Source organism: Lynx rufus, unplaced genomic scaffold (genome assembly GCF_022079265.1).
Source record: "Lynx rufus isolate CCGP_SWC_20201006 ecotype Redwood Valley unplaced genomic scaffold, mLynRuf1.p SCAF_8, whole genome shotgun sequence".
In the NCBI taxonomy this organism is placed as follows: domain Eukaryota; kingdom Metazoa; phylum Chordata; class Mammalia; order Carnivora; family Felidae; genus Lynx; species Lynx rufus.
The window spans coordinates 265,895-283,614 of record NW_025814896.1 but is presented as its reverse complement, the minus strand read 5'-3'; the positions used below and the strand labels follow the sequence as shown (position 1 = coordinate 283,614).

At 61.4% G+C, this 17,720-nt stretch overlaps 2 protein-coding genes across 7 annotated transcripts; both read right to left on the bottom strand.

The window, feature by feature from the left end:
* Window positions 1-257: 257 nt before the first annotated feature.
* RGS19 (regulator of G protein signaling 19) lies at window positions 258-6,337 on the bottom strand. Of its 6 annotated transcripts, none has more exons than XM_047067781.1 (6): window positions 6,314-6,337; window positions 3,177-3,276; window positions 2,887-3,008; window positions 1,459-1,533; window positions 1,141-1,375; window positions 258-1,047 (listed from the first exon to the last, which is right to left on the bottom strand). In XM_047067781.1, the coding sequence occupies exons 2-6, from the start codon at window positions 3,204-3,206 to the stop codon at window positions 856-858; spliced, it is 654 nt and encodes a 217-aa protein (XP_046923737.1). In that variant the 5' UTR covers window positions 3,207-3,276; window positions 6,314-6,337; the 3' UTR covers window positions 258-855. The 6 variants fall into 6 exon arrangements, with proteins under 6 accessions (XP_046923737.1, XP_046923736.1, XP_046923735.1 ...); XM_047067780.1 differs by lacking the exon at window positions 6,314-6,337 and adding an exon at window positions 5,733-5,956; XM_047067779.1 differs by lacking the exons at window positions 1,459-1,533; window positions 6,314-6,337 and adding an exon at window positions 5,702-5,959.
* A 2,544-nt stretch (window positions 6,338-8,881) lies between these two features.
* Window positions 8,882-10,976, bottom strand: LKAAEAR1 (LKAAEAR motif containing 1). The gene is made up of 3 exons (XM_047067786.1): window positions 10,587-10,976; window positions 10,266-10,388; window positions 8,882-10,148 (listed from the first exon to the last, which is right to left on the bottom strand). The coding sequence occupies exons 1-3, from the start codon at window positions 10,974-10,976 to the stop codon at window positions 10,089-10,091; spliced, it is 573 nt and encodes a 190-aa protein (XP_046923742.1). The 3' UTR covers window positions 8,882-10,088.
* Window positions 10,977-17,720: the final 6,744 nt, after the last annotated feature.

Sequence of the window (17,720 nt, the reverse complement as noted above, 5' to 3'; positions counted from 1 at the left end):
TCTGCTGCAGGTTTGAAATGTTCTGCCTCCCAGAAATGTAGGGAACAGGATGGCAAGCACATGCCTTGCCCAACCCTAGCTTTGGTGAGACGCTGTGGGGGTCGCCCTTGCCAGGGGGCATGGCACCCTCCCAAGGGCAAGGCTGAGCACAGCTGCCCACCGGGGCCAGGTGTCCTTGGAGCCCGCTGCTCCCTGCTCTAGGTTTGGGACAATTCATTCTCTAATCTCCCACCCCCAAATGTGGAGAGAGGAGAGACTTTTGCTTTAAAAATATCTTCAATAAAAGATCCTATTTTGGATGGAGAAGGAATGGAGATAAATATGAAAACATCTTTTTCATTTTTTTGATAAAATACAGTAAGGACATGTTTCCAGGTTTAAAATTAATGAAAATATAAAAAAGAAACTGGCTCCTGTTGCCTTGAGCCTAGTTCTGAGGTTCTGGGTCTGATCCGGGCGCAGACAGCTTGCATTAGAGGGTCTGTCTCCTCCTGTCACAACTAGACACACAGAGGCTCTACTGCCCACCAAAGGCATTTCTCAAGGTCCCTGGCTGCTTGGGGAGGAGGCCTAAGTGAGGCCGGTGGGTCCACCAGACCCCGTGGGAGGTCTCCCTCTCCCCACGCAGGAGCCCAGCGGGGAGCTTTTTGGGGAGAGACTGCCTGGTGTCGCCTCCCCTCAGCAGGACCTCCGGGTCCCAGGTCCCCGGGGTAGAGACGGGCTCCTGTCTGGGACTGCCCTCAGGGGTGCCGGGCCCCGCTGGTGTGCGGGACATCCGCGGACGCACACTGGTGCCGGTAACCGAGTCTGTGCCCGCCAGAGGGGTCCCACGTCTGTGCCGCTGTGGTGGGCAGCCTAGGCCTCGTGGGAGGACTGGGAGCTTCCCTGGAACAGCAGGGCACGGTAGGTGGGGGAGCTGAGGAAGCGCGGGTAGGAGTCCCGGTGCATGAGGGTGTAGATCTGCAGCTGCGCATCGTCGAACGTGTGCGCCGAAGGCTCCTGCATCTTCTTGTTAATGCCTTCCCGCACTCGGGAGTCCAGGCTCACCTGTGGGACAGGATGCCACCGTCAGGGGGCTCAGGAGGCGCCCCACCCCCACCCCCACCCGCGCCCCCAGCCCTGGTCCACAAGGCGGTGCACCTCCTTGGGGGACAGGATGGACACGTAGTCCTCGTAGATGAGCCTGGCTTTCTCATCCACCACGTGCTGGTTGGCCTCGGCCTTGAGCTCCTCGCAGGCCAGCCAGAAGAGCATGTTCTCCTCGCTGTACTCGGTGCGCAGGAACTCCCGGAACACGCTTCGGCCCGCCGGGCTGTGCATCAGCTTGTCGAACGACTGCGCCCAGCTCCGCACCTCCTCCGGGCTTGGCGTGGCGCTGTGGGCATTCCCCGCCGGGCCAGGTCAGGCGCGCGCCCCCGCCCCCCGGACACGCGCGCGCGCACGGCTGGCCACACCTACCACGCCTCGCAGCTGGGGAGGGGCTGCAGCTTGTTCTCCCGGGAGGCCCGCCACGCTCGCCGCCGCTCTTCGTTCCTAACCGCAGAGGGAAAGGTGGCGCTGGCCTCCTTGGCACACGTGGTCTTGGCGCGCGCGCGCGCGCGCACACACACACACACACACACACACACACACACACAGATGTGTTCCGCATGAACGTGTGGCCTGGGGGCTCTCGGCCCGGGTGTAAACCCCCTGCAGGTAGGCAGCCCTGGAGTCTGCTCCCTTCACACCCTCCAGGGAAGGAGTGTCTGCACGGGCTGCCCTTCGCCCCTCCCTCCGGTCTCTCCCCTGGGGCCAAGGCAGTTTCACCGGTGCTGGGGAGACCTTCACCGTCTTGTAGCCTTTGGGACTTCACAGATTCCTGGTGTGCCCCTCCCTTCCTGGCCCGACCTCAGCCCCGACTCCTTTCTCCCAGAGGCCCCAGCTGATGCAGTAGGAAAGCCCCAGCCTGCGAGTGTGACTGCAGATTCTCCCCAGGGAGCCTTCTTCCCTCCCTTGGCTCCTCACTGCGTCAGTGCTGGCTCCCATATCCGTGCCTCCAGCCAGATCTCTGAAGGGCCAGTGAAATGTCTAACGGACATCTCAAACCCAAACATCCAGACAGACCTGCCCTCTTCCCTTCCCCTGCCTGCTAGACCCTAAACTCTCCCTTGACCCCCGCAGCCCAATTCTCAGTGCGTCCTAATTCTTCATGGCCTCCCACCTCTGCCCTCAGGCCGCCCTTCTCCCGCCTCGGGCTGGAATTGCTCACTGGTCAGCAGATCCCCCTTTGGGTCCACGGCGCTGGCCACTCAACATCCACGAGCTGGAAGCCTGAATAGGACCAGGCCTCTGCAAGGTGTGAAAACTCCCAAGAGCTTCTCCACACTAGAGAAGCCCGTTAGCACGGGGAGGCCCCACAGCTGCCCTCTGGCATGGCCGCTCTGGAAGCCTGTCCCTGTCATCCCTGGGCCGGGTCTCTGCCCAGTGTCCCCCCGCCTAACAGTCTGTAGGACCTGCTTCTGTCTTGTCCTTCTGTAAGTGCCCAGGGCCAGCTTAGGCTGGATCACAGCGGCCTCAATAAGCATGTGCTGAGTAAGCGGACAAATGAGTGCACACACATGTGGGTCGGCCAGGTGCTTGCACATGGACACACCCTCAGGCACACACCAGGCACGAAAGTCACACGTACAGAGGGGTCGGGGCATCGGCGACGGGTCACCAGGGCCCAACAACGCCTGTAGAGAGCTGTGGGCAGCAGAGGCATCCTGCCTTCAGGTGACCCCTCAGAACCCATCCGAGGGTCCAGCGGCAGGACCCCGGGCCTTATGTCTGCTCAGCCCACCTTCCTTGCTCAGTCCCCTCCTGTATTACCCCCCCCGCCCCCCCGCCCCCATCCCCACGTACCAGGAACAGCCGCAACAGCAACACCAGCACAAGCAGCAGGGGTTGCGGCTGGGGGCAGCCGGGGGGGCCGCGTCATGACTGGACATCGAGGGGGGCTGGTCTGCCTCCTCTGGCCCTATGTGCTGGTGAGATGGGGGCTTCCTCAGCTCCAGGCCAGAACCCAGGGCCCCGCACACACCTCTTCCCTGACTCCCCTCGGTGGTCGCCCTCCCGGCCTCCCAGGTGTTCAAGGGTCTCCCCCGCCCCCGATCCCACAAAGGGGGGCAGAGACAGGGGTGTAGGTGGTGCACCTGCTTCTCAGTCTCATGCGGGGTGGGCATGGGTGGGTGGTGGAGGCCGCCCCGGCTCCGTGGTGCTGGCTCCGGGACCCTCTCACCACAGCCTGAGAGTCTGAGGAGAGAGGTGGAGGTTCTCCCTGAGAACCTGAGACCACAGTCTCCACTGTCCCCTAGAAGGGGTCCCGAGAGTCTCTCCCTCCTTCCAGGAGCCCTGGGGGGAGCAGCCGCCCGCTTTAGACCACTCTGTTCAGGCTCCTACCTCTGCCCCCAGCCTACACCAGGGCTGTGAGCAGGGGCAGGGGCAGTGAGGGGGGGCCCCAGACGAGATCTCCACAGAAGGTTCCGGGACACCCCCATTTGCCCTGTCCCTGGGAAGCCGGAAGTCTGGGTTCCTCTTTCTTGGTTTCCGGCTCCTGGCCCCTCCCAAGGGGCTGGGGGCCCCCAGGAGTCTGGGGCCGTCAGGTTAACGCATAAGGGTAGCGGTCGGACATTCAGACCCCCTTCCTCAGCTCCCTCTGTTCTGGGTTTTCTGCAGGAGGATTGCTCCCCACTAGGAGTCCAGATTTGCCAGGTGGCCCCGGGGGGGTTCCAACATGTCTGCAGCTGACTAGGCCTCCAGCGTGAAGGATCTGACTGGGGCAGGATTTTCTGAGGGTGTGGGAATGCAGCGGGGCATGGGTGAGGAGGGCCTGGGGGCCTGTGGCTCCTTGGTCCTGGGCGCTGCCCCTGGCACCCCAACCCTAGCTGGCACCTTACCACACCCAGGGTCTCCCGGCCTCCCTTCCCCCTCCCCTGCCAGGCTGCCGAGGCCAACCGGGCCTGGTGTGCCGGTGGGGGAGGGGAGCGGGGGGGGGGGACAGCAATGGGCTGGGCTGTCAGAGATGCGGGGTCCCTGGAGGGGGTGAGGGCCAGCCTCCATCTCAGCGTCCACACCCGTGTTTCATGGGGGAGGCGCGCAGGGGGCACTGGGCACCAAAGCCTCAAGTCAGGGTTAGGAGTCTGATCCCCCCACCCCCACCCCAGGGGAGGCCAACCATAGATCCCAGCATCCATGCCAGGGTGGCCCATCAGTGCCCTTGGGGAGCAGTCTTAAATGCCTTTCCACCACTGCATTTGCCTGTGTCCTTCTTGGCCTAGGTGAGGACCCCCAGGGCCTGGGGTGCTCCCCTGCACAGCCGACAAGGGCCCTCCTGAGCCGTCCAGTCCCACCCCCACACCCCCATCTTGGTGGCCAGGAGCCTCGTGACTTGCTTTCACTTTATTTTCTCATTTAACTACCATCCTCCCTGCTGCCCCCCTCCCTCAGCTTGTGGTCTTTTTATCCTTGTTTGGCCCATCTTGGGGTCTCCCAGGGTAGGGGGAGGCGGACGCTCTAGGGTAGGCATCACAGCAGAATCAGGTCAGGCAGCTCTGGGAGCAGAGATGCTAGGACTGCATGTGAGCGGCGATCTGAGGCGGCAGTGCCCGAGGTAGGCACTACTTAGGGCCCCCTTTCCTCCCGGGTGCGGGGATGCCGAGGCCCTGCCCTGACCCAGAACTAGGGTAAAGTCTAGGGTCCCACAGACTCCCAGCGAGCAGATGGGGAAGCAGCAGCCCCACAGCTTGCCTTTCCCTCAGGGGTCAAGCTTCTAGGGAAGGGAAGGGAAGAAGGGAAGGGAAGGGAAGGGAAGGGAAGGGGTGTGGCAACTTCTGAGGTCTGGTAGCCAGGCAGAAAACTGCTCTTCCTCCTCTGCGCCCCCACCCACCGTGAGTGGGGGCAGGGCTCTGTCCCCACTCCACTCCCTAGCACCCGAAGGCTTGGCTCTGAATTGGAGGAGGGGCCCTGTCCGAGGGTGCAGGCCCACGTGCTAGGGGCTCTGAGGCTGGAGGCTGACTTTGGGGTCAATGTCTTCTCTCCTAGCTGCAGGCCTGGGCCTGGCTCCCTGCACCTTCCTGAGGCTGACTGGGACCACCTGTTTCCGTCCCCCCCCCCCCACTCTGCTCCCCCCCCCCCCCCGAGGTCACATAAGGCCTGAACTAGGGTCCCTGCCCCTCCCTCATCCTGGCATTTTGCTGGCATTTCCCAGCCCCTTAGGCTCTGGCCCCCAAGTCTGGGATGGGAGGGGCTGGACAGGCAGCAAGCCTGGCCTCTGGGGACAGAGAGGCTCCCTTGGGAGCGGCTGCTACTCTGCTCCACAGAAGGAAAAAGAACGTCCCCGAGCCCGCCCAGTCCAAAAAAAGAATAAGAAAATGTGACAATCCCAGAAAAAAATGCCATAACCTTTGGGAGGAGGGTGGACAAAGGGGCTCCATTCCCTGCTTCTGATGGTACTCAGTACCTTTCCTAGGCTACCCCTGTTCAGCTGGTGGGGGAGCCCCTGCCTGGCTCCTCCAAGGCTGGCCAGGTCTTCCTAAGCCTGATGACCCTTGCCCCCACTGCAGAGGTGGGGGCGACCCATTTCTCTCTCTCTTCCTCTCTCTGCTGGCAAGGTCTGGCCTGGTAGAGCTTGTCTCCTTCAGGGGCCCCTTCCTCCAGCCTCTGACGCCCCCACCCCTACCTCAAGGAACTCGCCATGGCGCCCCACTCACCATCGACCCAAAGGCGAGGTGGGGGCGGGAGAGGCCAGGTTCCCTCTGGGCCCCACCCTGGCTGCCGAAGGGGCGTGCACTGCAGCAGCCGGGACTCAAGTCAGACGGCAGGAGGTACTCCTGCGGCGTTCTGGAGGGAGGCCGGCGCCGGGAGCCCCAGATCAGTTGGGGCCGGGGGCGCAGTGCCTCCCCTGCGCCTCGCAGGGTGAGTGGCTGCCAGATCCAAGGGGGCAGGGGTGGGGACGGACAGGGTGTCCCGCCTCGGCCCCTCCCCAACAGGCTGGGCGGGGGGCGGGAGACGCGGAAACCTGGGTTCTTCCGGCCCCCCCCCTTTGAGCAATCACTTCCCCAGGCTTTGAGCTGCAGAAAAAGGGGAACCGGTTTGCAGCGCCCCCTCCCCCACGCGCGGGGAACTGGCTCCCGTCCCGCCGCGGCCCAGGGTCCACGTGGACCCCGCGGCTGGAGTCCGTGGGGGTGCGGATCGGGGTGCCGGGTCCTGAGGCTCCCGCCCGGCACGGCCCCCGGGCCCCAGGTCGGGAGGGGCAGGGCCGCCGTCCTCGGCGCCGCGCGCGCGCACTCACCGGCCGCGCTCCCGAGCCGCTCGCGCCGCCGCCGCCGGCCCGCGCGCCCCGAGGTCCGGCCCGATAGTCGGGGAGGGGGCGCAGGGTGCAGTGCGCAGGCGCCTCGGCTGCACTTCCCCAAAGCGCGGGGCCGGGACTTCCTCGCGCGGGGAGGCGCCCGGCCCGCCCTGCCAGGCGCGCCCCGCCCCGCGCTCGGCTGGCCTTGCTCCCCACCCGCCCCCTCCCCACGTCCCGTTAGATTCGGCGGGGCACCCAGGTGCCCACCGTCGCTTAGGGTGGCCCGTGGAGACGAGGTGCTAATGATGGGGCCTCTGGACGCAGGGCGGCCTGAAATGGCACTGCAGTAGATGGGGGTGTGGTCGTGTCCTCCACTCTGTTCAGGGGGGCCGGTCCAGCTTTGCCATTCTTGTGGGTGCCCCCGAGACTCTGGTCCAGTGCCTGGGCACAAGAGCCCTTAAGACCCTGCGGTCCCATATGCTCCTTGCCAGGCTGGAAAGGACTGTGTAGTGGTTCCTCCAGGCCCAGGCCTAGCCTCCCTGCGACTATGTGCTGTCGCCTGTAAAGTGGGGTTAAGAGCTCACTGGCACAGGGTTCTAGGGGGCTTCCCAAGAAAGGGGGCGTCCTGTGTCCGGGTGCTGGTGGATACTGGCGGTATGGGTTCCTACATCTGGAGTCACCAAATGTTCCTGTCTGTGGGGCCTGAGTCTTTTCCAACCCCTCCAGTTGCCCTGAGATGTCCTCAAGCTTAAAGCCACACCCTCCCTTTTGCAACGAATGCCCTGTCCCTTCTCTTCGGCTGACTCTCCTGATATTTTTTGCTCTGTTACAGCTGTCAGTTAAATTTCTTATCCTGGCGTGCTTTGGGCCAGTGCCAGAGCGGCCCTGACGCTGCTCTGGAAATGGGCTGCAGAGTGTCTGCGTCCCCCTGGCCTTGGACCATATGCATCTCCTGTCCCCAGTGCAGGGACTCAGCTTGGTCAGTTCCTGATGCCCGGTCCCGCTCACAAAATGCCTTCCAGTTGCACAAGCCGATACGCACACGCTTTTCAGAACTCTTCTTCAAGATGTAAAGGGAAGTGGAGATTTTGTATGTGCTCCTCATTCGGCGATCATCTGGGTGCTCCCTGTGCGCCAGGCGGTGGCACCTAACAGTAAGTCAGATAGGCCAGCCCTGGAGCAGACAAGAAACAGACTGGCAGACTGGGTGAGAGGTGAGGAGGGCTAAGGAGAGCCATACAGCCAAGGAGGGGGGTGTCCTTCAGCAAAGGACGGTGTTGGCAGGACAGCAGTGCGGGGGCCTGGGAGAGTGGGGGCCGCGCTGGAGGAGAGGGTGGCACAAGGTCAGGGAGGCGAGAGGGGCCCTGGGGGCTGGGGTGCCTCTTGACGCTGTGTGCCCAGAGGCCTCGGCTGGCATGGCCACAGAGCTATCTGGCTGACGGGCTGGCCAGGGGAGGCCAGAGGCCAGAAGCTTCTTATTTAACCTAGGTAACAGTCCTGAGAGGTAGGTCCTACAAGGACAGGTCAGCACCTGGTCAGTGTCACACAGCCACACGGATCCCACTGCGCTTGGTGTGGAGTCTCCACCCACCTCCTCCTGAGAGATGTGTGGGGCAGCTGACCAAGTGTGGGGTCACACGCTTCTCCCTGCACTCATGCCACTCTACACCGTCTCTGCCCTCCCAGCCCTCCATACACTGTACCTCCTCTGGCCACTTGGCTGTGCACTCTGTTCCCCTTGCCCTGGCCTTTCTGGGTCTCCTGCACCTCCTCCGGTGAGCCCATCTCAACAGAGAGTGCCCCATATTCCATGGGAGGGATCCAGATGGGCTGGGAAGGAACTGGTTCAAAGCCATGCAGCAGATAATGGTGGACATGGGACTTGAACCCAGCACTCGCTGTCCAGAGCATGAGCAGGATCCCAGCTCCAGGACCAACCTGATCCCTTACAGTCCCCAGGACACTGAGTCCTGGCCCACATGCTGCACTCTCCCATAGCAGAAGCCTCTTCTGGGCCCGGCAGAAATGTCCTCAGCCACTTTCCCTGGATTCCTCTGCAGAGCTAGGGCCCCTTCCCTGGTGCAGCGATTCCCCCCCCCGCCCCGCCCCGTGCCAGCCCGATGCAGAGCTATCTGGGAGGCCACCCTCTTGCTGGTCTTCTCAGGGCTTTGTGTGTCTGTCTTGTGCCTCTGTCCTCGTGTGTTTGCCTGATGCAGAGTGACCATACCCTTATGGGACACTCACTGTGTTCACTCACAGCCCGGGTGAGACCCTCCAGATCTCTATTTTAAAGATAAAGAAATGGAGACTCAGACAAGTGACGAAATGAAATACGTGTTTACCAAGCAGAGGAAATCATCCTAGGTGATCAGCACATCCCCAAGGGACAGGATGCTTGGGTCCATATCACAAAGGGGCTTGGCCAGGGGAGTCAGGGCTGGCTATCAGCCTCCTCATTCGTGTCCGGGTGTAAGTGGCCACCACTCCTGGACAGAGATCTCTGTCCTCAGCCCAAGCCACCTTCTCTTCCCCTGTTTCTCCTTCCCCCTCTCTGCCTAAAAGATCAGCCCCCACCCACAGCTGCCACACACAGCCCTCCCCTCCCTCCCAGAGCTGCCACAGAAGCCAGCTTCCACACACAGTTCTGGGCTTGGATCAAGGCCAGGGCAGCAACAGCCCAGAATGGGTGAAGGGTCAGGTGCAGGGGGAGAAGGGCTTGCTGAGGGCTCAGAGGGCCCACATCCCCATGAGGCTAGGTCCCCGTCCTGAGCCGGGTCAGGGAGGGGCACTCACCACCACTGAGCAGGAGTCTTTGCTGGACCCTGCTCTGACCTCTGTGGGTAAAGCATGACCCCCCCCCCCCAGGATCAGTTCTTTGCTGTGGGCCCACTCAACGGGAGGCCCACTCAGACATGACCTGTCTGAGTTCTTTCAGCCCCCACCTCTGGAGCCGGCTAGGGACCAGGAGGGAAGAAAAGGGAAAGGTGGCCAAGTTCCAGGCTCTACAAAGAGCTTGTGTCTGGAAGAAGAGTAAGCTCTCTAAGGGGAGACATATCCAGAAACTTGGGAGACTCTTCAGAGTCCAGAGGGTTTGCAGGAAGTGGGTTTGTCAGAATGGGACACGGGGCGGGGGGGGGGGGGTTCCTTCCCGTATGCGCGCGCGCGCACGTGTGTGTGCGCGCGGCATAAGGGAGATCGAGCAGAACTGAAGAGGTCATACAGGATGGTAAGGTGGTTTCCTGTGGGGTAGTGCAGGCCTCCCCGAGGGGTCTCCCCTTCCCCAGTCTCCGTCCTCTGGAGGACCTCCTGGGCACGGCTGGTTCCAAAGACCACCTTTGGCTTGTGCAGTCACTCTCCCTGCCCAGAAGGCCACCCTCCTCTCTGATCCCTGATGGAATGACCCCCAACCCGGGGTCCCACTTGGGCCCCACTTTCTCCCTGAGGCTGCTCTTCTTCTGGAGGTGTGGCCCATCAGATTCTTACTCCTGTCCCCTCAGACTGGGGGCTCTCACAGACTTGCAGGGCACCAGGTTGCCGGATGGGGACAGCCCCAGGGCTTGAGGGATCATCAGCGTCCTCTGCTGATCTGACGCCTGCCCACTTGCACACTTCTACTTTGTTGGAGGGGCCCCACTCTGTGTCTCCCGATGTCTGTGACATCGGACGCAGAGAAGGCGGCATCCATACCCGCCCCCCCCCGGGGAACCTGGAGAGAGGGGTCTTAATGACCAGGCGGCGCTTGAACCGTGAGAACTTTATGTGGAAGGGTGGGGCCGCGTCAACGTGGGAAGACGCTGCCGTCAACTTTCTCCTCCAGGATGGTCTCCACGCGCCTCCTCTGTGGGCGAGAGCGGCTGGGGCCAGGTGTGCGGGGACGCGGGCCGGGACGCACCCCCCCCCCCCCGCGCTCCACCCCCTCCCCCCGCGCTCCACCCCCTCCCGGGCTTGTGGGCACCTCTTGACGATCCAGGGGGTCCGGGATCCGCGTGGGCTTCAGCTGCGGCGGTAGGAACAGCTCCAGCCGGATGGCGGCGCGCGCGGACTTCTGCTGCCAGGCGAGGAGCGAGATCTCCTCCGCCTGCGGGTCGTGGGGCGGGGGTTCGGGTCTCCAAGCCTCCGCGCTGTTTTGCCCTAGCTCCGCCCGCCGCCTCCTGCAGGGCGCCCCCCACCCCCACCACACCCCCACCCCTTTCCTCGGGGCACCCGGGCTGGTGTCCCCTCCCCGCCCCGCAACCCTCTCGCCTGCGCGCCCCTTCCTTCCGGCCCCGAGCCTCACCCGCATGCGGATGTAGCGCAGCCGCAAGGCGCGGATTCGTCCCCGGGCCTCGGCTGCCTTGAGGACGCCGAGGAGCCGGTCCTGGCGCACGCCGGGCGGCTCCGGTGACTGCGTCCACGCACGCGGGTCGGGCATACGGCTCCCCAGCTCCACTGACTCGCGCGGGAAGATAGAGGCGGCCGCGCCCACGTCCTCAAGCTGGTCACCGAAGAGCAGGTGGCGGTGACGCTGCGCGGGGCTCATGGCCGCCAGCCCCTCCAGCGTCAGGGCCCACCCTGGCTTGGGGGGTTGCGCCGCGGGCGCCCCCCGGGCGCGTTCCTCAAGGGACCCCTTTCCGGTTCGCTCCCGCGGGCCCCGGAGCCCGGCCTCCTTCTCTGCTGGCGACTGCATGCTCGGCCCGCTCTGCCGGGGGAAGAGTGAGTCCCACTGGCACCGGCCCGCCCCCCCCCCCCCCCCGTGCGCTCCCAGCTCTGGCCCTTCTAGATTCCCCGCAGCTGGCCTTAGGTCCTGCATCTGCAGACTCAGCACCTTTGCGCGGGCCTAGCACCCGTCCTCCTTACCCCTGCTGTCAACCAGACATTTCTGATCCGCCGAGTTTCAGGAAATTCCCTTCCTGCCCACCGGCTGATTCTCTGTCCACTGAGAAAATGCGGAGACCTGGGGCCCTACCCAGGGTAGAGAACATGTTAAGCTTGGCAGGCCCTTCCCCACAATTCTGGGACCCTCAGTGTGCCCCAGTCCCCCATGTCTGTGGTTGACGGTCAGTCAGCAAACCCAGTCTCCCCCCGCCCCCGCACTGCAACCCCGGGAGCGGGGGGGGGGGGGGGGGAGGGCGGGTTGCTCTACTCGGCCTTAGTGTTAGGGGCTGGAGATGAGAGTAGGTGGGCTTCCGTTTTGCCCTGGGCAGAGGACTCATGTCCTTCTGGGAGGTGTGTGTCTGTGGGAGGCCGAAAGCAACTTGGACAGTTGCTGCCCTGGACGTGTTTGGGGGGAACGCAGTCTTCCTAGCCTGTCCCCTGCTGGGTCTAGATGACAGCAGAGCCCACGGAGGTGATAGGGCGGGGAGGGCCCACGAGAGAGGAGACGGGAACGCCCAGGGCGCCTGGTTCAGCCCTGCAGGACTCCTTCCTTCCGAGCCCACAGCACCTCAGGCCCCGGACCCTGGGCCAGGTTCTGGCCCACTGTGGGCCGCAGGCAGAGCCACACAACGTGGCATTTGCCGGAGGCCATCACCCTCCCCCAACTCATTCTTGCTACATTGGTCGAGGGGCCGGCTCTTGTCCCCCATCCGTACACCCCATACTTTCCGCCTTCCGGGGTCTGAGCCTCCAACCGAGCCCTGACTCGCCTGGACTTGTTGACGCGGTTGCCTGGCAACCGGGAGTCCCGCCCTCCCCCTGCACGGCGGGGGCGGGCCTGCCCCTGGGGAGGGAGGGGCACCGGCAGAGTCAGGATCCAGGTGCTTGGAGGGCGCCCACATCCGACGGGCGAAATCCCTGCAGCAGACCCGAGGAGGTGACCGCCAGTTTTTCCAGCCCGGGTGCCCTTTCTTTCCTTTCTGGGAGCCCCAAACGTACTCTTCTGGGAGCTGTGGTCCCAGCTTCCAGGCTGGAGAAGTCTTTGGGGACTGGCTTTGGGGGCAGAGGGCGTAGCAATGAGACCTTCCTGTCTGATACGCGTTCTCCGCTGCTGGACCCAAAAGGGCTCTCACCGCCACTGTCGTTCACAGGGAAGGGAAACTGGGGCAGAGCTCAGGAGGACACCTACCCTCTTCCAGGGCCAGGTTGGAGTCTCAGGGGTCCCGCAAGACCGGAGCCAGGTTTTCCCGAACTCTAAATTTCTGGGTCCTGGGTCCTATATTTCTGTAATGTATTTGTTAGTGTCATCATGTTTCATAACTAACTCACTTCTCAATTTATTAATTCTATAACTCATGCATGCACTCATCAGTTTATTCTAGAATTCATTAATTCAGGGGCCCCTGGGTGGCTCAGTGGGTTAAGCATCTGACTTCACTCACAGTTGGTGAGTTTGAGCCCTGCATGGGGCTCTCTGCTGTCAGCACAGAGCCCACTTCGGATCCTCAGTCCCTGCTCGCTCGCTCTCTCAAAAAATAAATAAAAACATTAAAAAAAAAAACCCTTGAGAACTCATTAATTCATGTGCTGGTGCTACATTAGGCCAAAATTGTTGCATTAAGTCCACAATTCGTTATGGTGCACGCACAACTCTCCCCTTCATTCACGGTCGTGTGCCAAGGATGATGATGCCTTTTTGGGGGTTCAGGACCTGCAGCCCTGAGGTGGGAACTGTCCTGGGGATGGGGTCTCAGCTGAGACCTGGCCTTTGTGCAGGAGGGTGTTGACGGTTCACCTTGTTTTTGGGAGCTTCCTCTGGCTTCCTGGTGAAAGGGTAAACTATGACTTTGTGCCCCTGTACATCAGAGCCTGCACCAGCCCCAAGCTCCATGGAATGACTGTCCATCCTTCTGGCCCCCAAGGCTTTGCACAAGCTGTTCCTGGGGTGCTGCCCCTTCCCGCCCAGCATGTGCCTTTGGGGTGTGGTCTGGGCCTTGAGATTCAGCACCAGCCTTGGGGCTTGTTGAAGACACAGGCCTCTGGGATCCAGAAGCAGCAACGGCTTAGGGAGTCTGACGTAGCAGGCCACTTCCTCCAGGCAGTCCTCCCGGATATCCACAGCCAGGCAGGGGCTGCCTCAGGTTCAACTCTGTGCTCCCACCCTGGTGAGTGCTGTGAGATGGGGATCTTGGCCCTCCTCTCAGCTTCCCAGGTCTGGGCCAGGAGCATTCGCAGAAGGGGAGTTACTTGCTGGCTTCTGGCAGTGGAGGGGGGTTTATAGGGCCAGTGGGAGCTGCTCTCCTGCAAGAAGGGACTTGTAACTTTCCCTCTGTTTTTGTAGGACTGAAAACCCTTGATACCCCTCCTCCCTAATCCTTGGAGGGCTTGGTGCCTGCACAGCTCATATTCCTGAAAGCAGCTTCTTGGGGCTCCTCCTCTGCACGCCCTGCAGTTTCCTGGGGAGGGCGGCGGGGAGGGGGGTGGGGCGGGGATCCCCAAGTGTCTAGGGCCCAGTAGCTGTGCGAGGCCACCAGGTAGGTGTCTCCCACCTATTTCTGTGCCCAGGACTCGTCTGTTTTTCAAGGGCTGATGGGAATGCTGGGATCTAAAAGCATTTTGACTGCTGCCGAAGCCTGAGAATAAAACTCCAAAAAAAATGAAGACGCTTGTGAAGTGACTACAAAATTTAACATTATATTGAAAATGTACAGGTCAATTCTTTTGTTGCCATATATAAATATTATAAAGTCAAAATCACACAAAGTAATTTATTATGATGAAACTCACAACCGATAAAATCCTTCCATTTTGGCTCAGTAGGTTAAACATCTGACTCTTGATCTTGGCTCAGGTCATGATCTCACAGTTTGAGGGTTCGAGTCCCGCACTATCAGCGTGGAGCCTGCTTGGGATCCTCTCTCTCTCTCTCTCTCTCTCTCTCTCTCTCTCTCCCCCTCCCTTGCTTGTGCTCGTGTGCACATGCACGTTCTTTCTCTTTTAAAAAAATGGATGAATAAACTAAAAAAAAAATATCCTTGGAGGTGTCTGGGTGGCTCACTGGGTGGCTCAGTCTAAGCATCAGACTCTTGATTTCGGGTCAGGTCATGATCTCTGGGTTTGTGGGATTGAGCCCCGCGACGGGCTCCCCACTGAGCGTGGAACCTGTTTGAGATTCTCCTTCTCTCTCTGCTCCTTCCCTGCTTGGGTGTGCACTTTCTCAAAATAAATAAATAAATAAACTTGAAAGAGTCCTTTCACTTTTAATTTAATTTTTTTTTAGGATTTATTTATTTTTGAGAGAGTATAAATGGGGAAGGGGCAGAAAGGGGCAGAAGATCTGAGGCAGGCTCTGTGCTGACAGCAGCGAGCCCTGCATGGGGCCTGAACTCACAAACCTTGAGACCTGATCTGAGCCAAAGTCTGATGCTCAACCAACTGAGCCACCCAGGAACCTGGGTCTTTAACTTAAAAAAAAAAAAATTTTTTTTTAACGTTTGTTCAGTTTTGAGAACAGACAGAGACAGTGCATGAGCAGGGAAGGGGCAGAGAGAGAGACACAGAATCCGAAGCAGGCTCCAGGCTCCGAGCTGTCAGCACAGAGCTCGACGCGGGGCTCGAACTCACCAACCGTGAGATTGTGACCTGAGCCAAAGTCGGACGCTCAACTGCTCCACCGACTGAGCCCCCCAGGTGCCCCGAGGGTCTTTCGCTTTTTAACAGCACAAATGACCTGGGGACTGAATTCCCCGAGGGGAGGGCAGCTGTTCCCTGTTAGGCTCTGGTGACTTTGCTCGGATTCCTGTGCCGCGCCCAGGGGTAGCAAAGCACCCAGAGATGGACGGAAGCAGACGGCGAGCCTGCCCGAGGCCACGAGTAGCGGCGTTTCCGGGCTGTGACTCACTGGGCAAGAGTGAGGTGCATTCGCCCCACTTTGTGGGTGGAAATCTCTCTGGGACCAAGTCCTGCCACAAATTCCCATGACTCCTGAGTGCAGCCCAGGCAGCTACAACCATAATTTGTGGACATGCGTTCTGTGCCGTCATTCACGTAAGCCGCATGCCTTGGGCTGTCCCTGGTGCCCCTGTGTGTTTCGTTTTGCCTGCATATGACGTGAGTTTGAGTTGTCCTGCTTTGATACCAATGCTGTCTCACATAACGTGTCCCCTGCTGTCCCATGTGTGACACATGTGTTCTGTGTCTTACCCTGGCTGTGCAGGGGCTATTTCCTCGGTGCTGCCAGCTCCCTTTGTGGGAGCCCTTTAGGGTCCAAGGCTGGGCCGCTGTCACACCCAGGGAGTACAGTCAGCATTCCAGCCTGACCCCCCACGGGCCAGGTGACCAAGCCTGACCTTCGGCTGACACTATCCGTGTGAGGGGCCAGGTATCTGCTTCCAGCCGTCCTTAGCACTGGGTGCATTGGGCGCACTCTCGCGGGATACCTTTCCAGACCAGCCTCATGGCCCGTCCTTCCCCTAGTCTGTGCCGGAGCTGGGAGGCAGCTGGAGGCCATTATGAAACGAGCTCTGTGGGCCGGTGAGCAGGCAGGTGGGCGCAGGCAGCGGGGGCGGGAGGGGCTGGGATTGGCTGCTCAGACCTCGGTCAGCCCGGCTGGGGGAGGCTGCAGGAGGCCAAGCCTGGCCTCCTTGGGTTCCTGCCCCTGCTGGGCTCCCGAGGTCAGCAGGATCATACTTCAAGCTTCACCTGGAGAGTGTGGTGCTCGTGTGTGGCCCCTGGGTGTCTGAAGGCCTTGATCTGTGTGTCCGCCTGTTCTGTCCCGTCTACTCACGTGCCTTGAGTGCACGTTGGCGTGGGTTCACGTGTGTGTGGTCCGTGTGTTTGTGCCTGCGGGTGTCTGTGCATTTCTGAGCATGAGCTTGTGTTTGTGTGCTCACTCGTGTGCTGTTTGGGCATCTTTGTGTGTGTGCGTGCAGGCACGTGAGCCTGTGTCCTGAGTGTCCCTGTGGGTGTGCCCCATGTCTCCACACGTGTCCCTGAGTCAGCCGCAGTGAAGATGCAGAGATAAGCCCTGGGGGACAGCTTAGGATGCTGAGTCCTGGGGCATCTGCCTGCCCTGTCCTCTCTGATTTGCCAGGTATCCTAGCGACGCTGCTGCCAGTCGCCTAGCAACCAGGTCCCCATCCTTGGAGACGGATGCTCCAAGCAGGGTCTGGGCTATGTGAGTAGAGCCTGTGCAGGAAGAATGACCCCATGATTGCAAGGCTGGTAGCTGATCTGAGAGATCTCCCACACGGCATGCGACCCCAGGGCTGGGAAGGAGGCAGCCCCACTGGAGCCCTTTGGCTGCGTCCGTGTGGGGGCCCAGGCTGTGACGGAATGATGCTCAGATGTTGCCCTGGGACCCTGCTGTGGCGAGACGCCCGTGGGGTGTCTCAAAGCTGCAGGTGGATCTGGGTTTGAACCCTGTCTCTGCTACTTTGACAGGTGACTTCACACCTCTGAGGCTTAATGCTCCTGTCTGCACGAAGGTGATGCTGATGACAATGAGCCGGTATGATGGGGACGGATGAGCTCGCGTTCATGATGGACGTGCGGGGCACACAGCAGGGACACGGGGTGCGCAGTAGAGTCTAGGCGTCTCGTCTACAAGGCTCTGATCCGCTTGGGGCTGGCTGGGCGGGGGCACTGTGTATCCACCTACCTACCTATTGGCCTGCTGTGCCTCAGTTCCCCTGGAGCCCAGCTGAGGGTGCTGTTCTGGGCACAGAGTGCAGACGGAGGCTGGTCTGAGCCTGTCCAAGGCAGTGTCTCTGTGTGTTAGACAAGCCCCCATGTCTGGGTCCCAGTCTGTGTGCGCACCTACCTGTGTCTCCGTCCCGTGTCTCTGTGTCTGTCCCCCGTGCCCGTCCCCGAGTCCCCGTGCGTCCTTGTGTGTATGTCCGTGCCCCGGCTCAGTTCCTGCGTCCGTGTGTCGGAGCCCGTCTGTCATTCATCTCTAAGTGTGTGCCCTGGTCCTTTGGTCTCTCCCCATCCAGTGTGGGGCCTGGCGACCCCCGCCTTCCCTGCGGCCCCCTCCTCCAGCCCGCGTGGCCCCTCCCCCTCAGGAGCAGCAGTCTCCTCCCCTCCCCCAGCTCCGCGCTAGGCTGCTGCGTCTGGTCCGGCAGCTACAGGGAAGGAGCAGCCGCCTGCCGCAGCCCTGTCCAGATCCGGCGCTGAGGGCCGTGGGATCCCAGCCCTGCTCTGTCAGCGCTGCCGGTCAGCATCCCCACAGTCTTGGCTCCCACGGAGGTTGCTAAGGTAAGGCCTAAGCTGCTGGGGGCCGGGTGTGGACAGACTGCAGCTCTCAGGCGGGACTGGGGAGGGGTGGGAGGGAGCTGAGTGCTCGATCAGCCTCGGTCCTGTGCTGCAGGTGTTTCTGGGTACGTCTCTGACCCTCTTGTGCCTGTGCGTGCACGAGGTCAGCTTTGGACACCTCTGTGCGTGATGTGTGCACACGGGTGGCCGTGTGTCCATGAGTCCCTGTGGGTGGACACACGTCCCGGAGTGTAACTACATCCACACGCCCCATGTGGGAGTCTACAAGTCTGACGAGACTTAC

Bases quoted from the DNA above. Each gene is read 5' to 3' on its own strand.
- LKAAEAR1 (XM_047067786.1), bottom strand. From the start codon at position 10,976: ATGCAGTCGCCAGCAGAGAAGGAGGCCGGGCTCCGGGGCCCGCGGGAG. The intron at 10,389-10,586 runs GTGAGGCTCGGG...CACGACCCGCAG, and splicing joins TGCGCTACATCCGCATGCGG to GCGGAGGAGATCTCGCTCCT. The intron at 10,149-10,265 runs GTGCCCACAAGC...TCTCGCCCACAG, and splicing joins ACCCCCTGGATCGTCAAGAG to AGGAGGCGCGTGGAGACCAT.
- RGS19 (XM_047067779.1), bottom strand. The intron at 3,009-3,176 runs GTGCACCACCTA...CCATCTCACCAG, and splicing joins CGCATGAGACTGAGAAGCAG to CACATAGGGCCAGAGGAGGC. The intron at 1,376-2,886 runs GTACGTGGGGAT...GAATGCCCACAG, and splicing joins TGCTGTTGCGGCTGTTCCTG to CGCCACGCCAAGCCCGGAGG.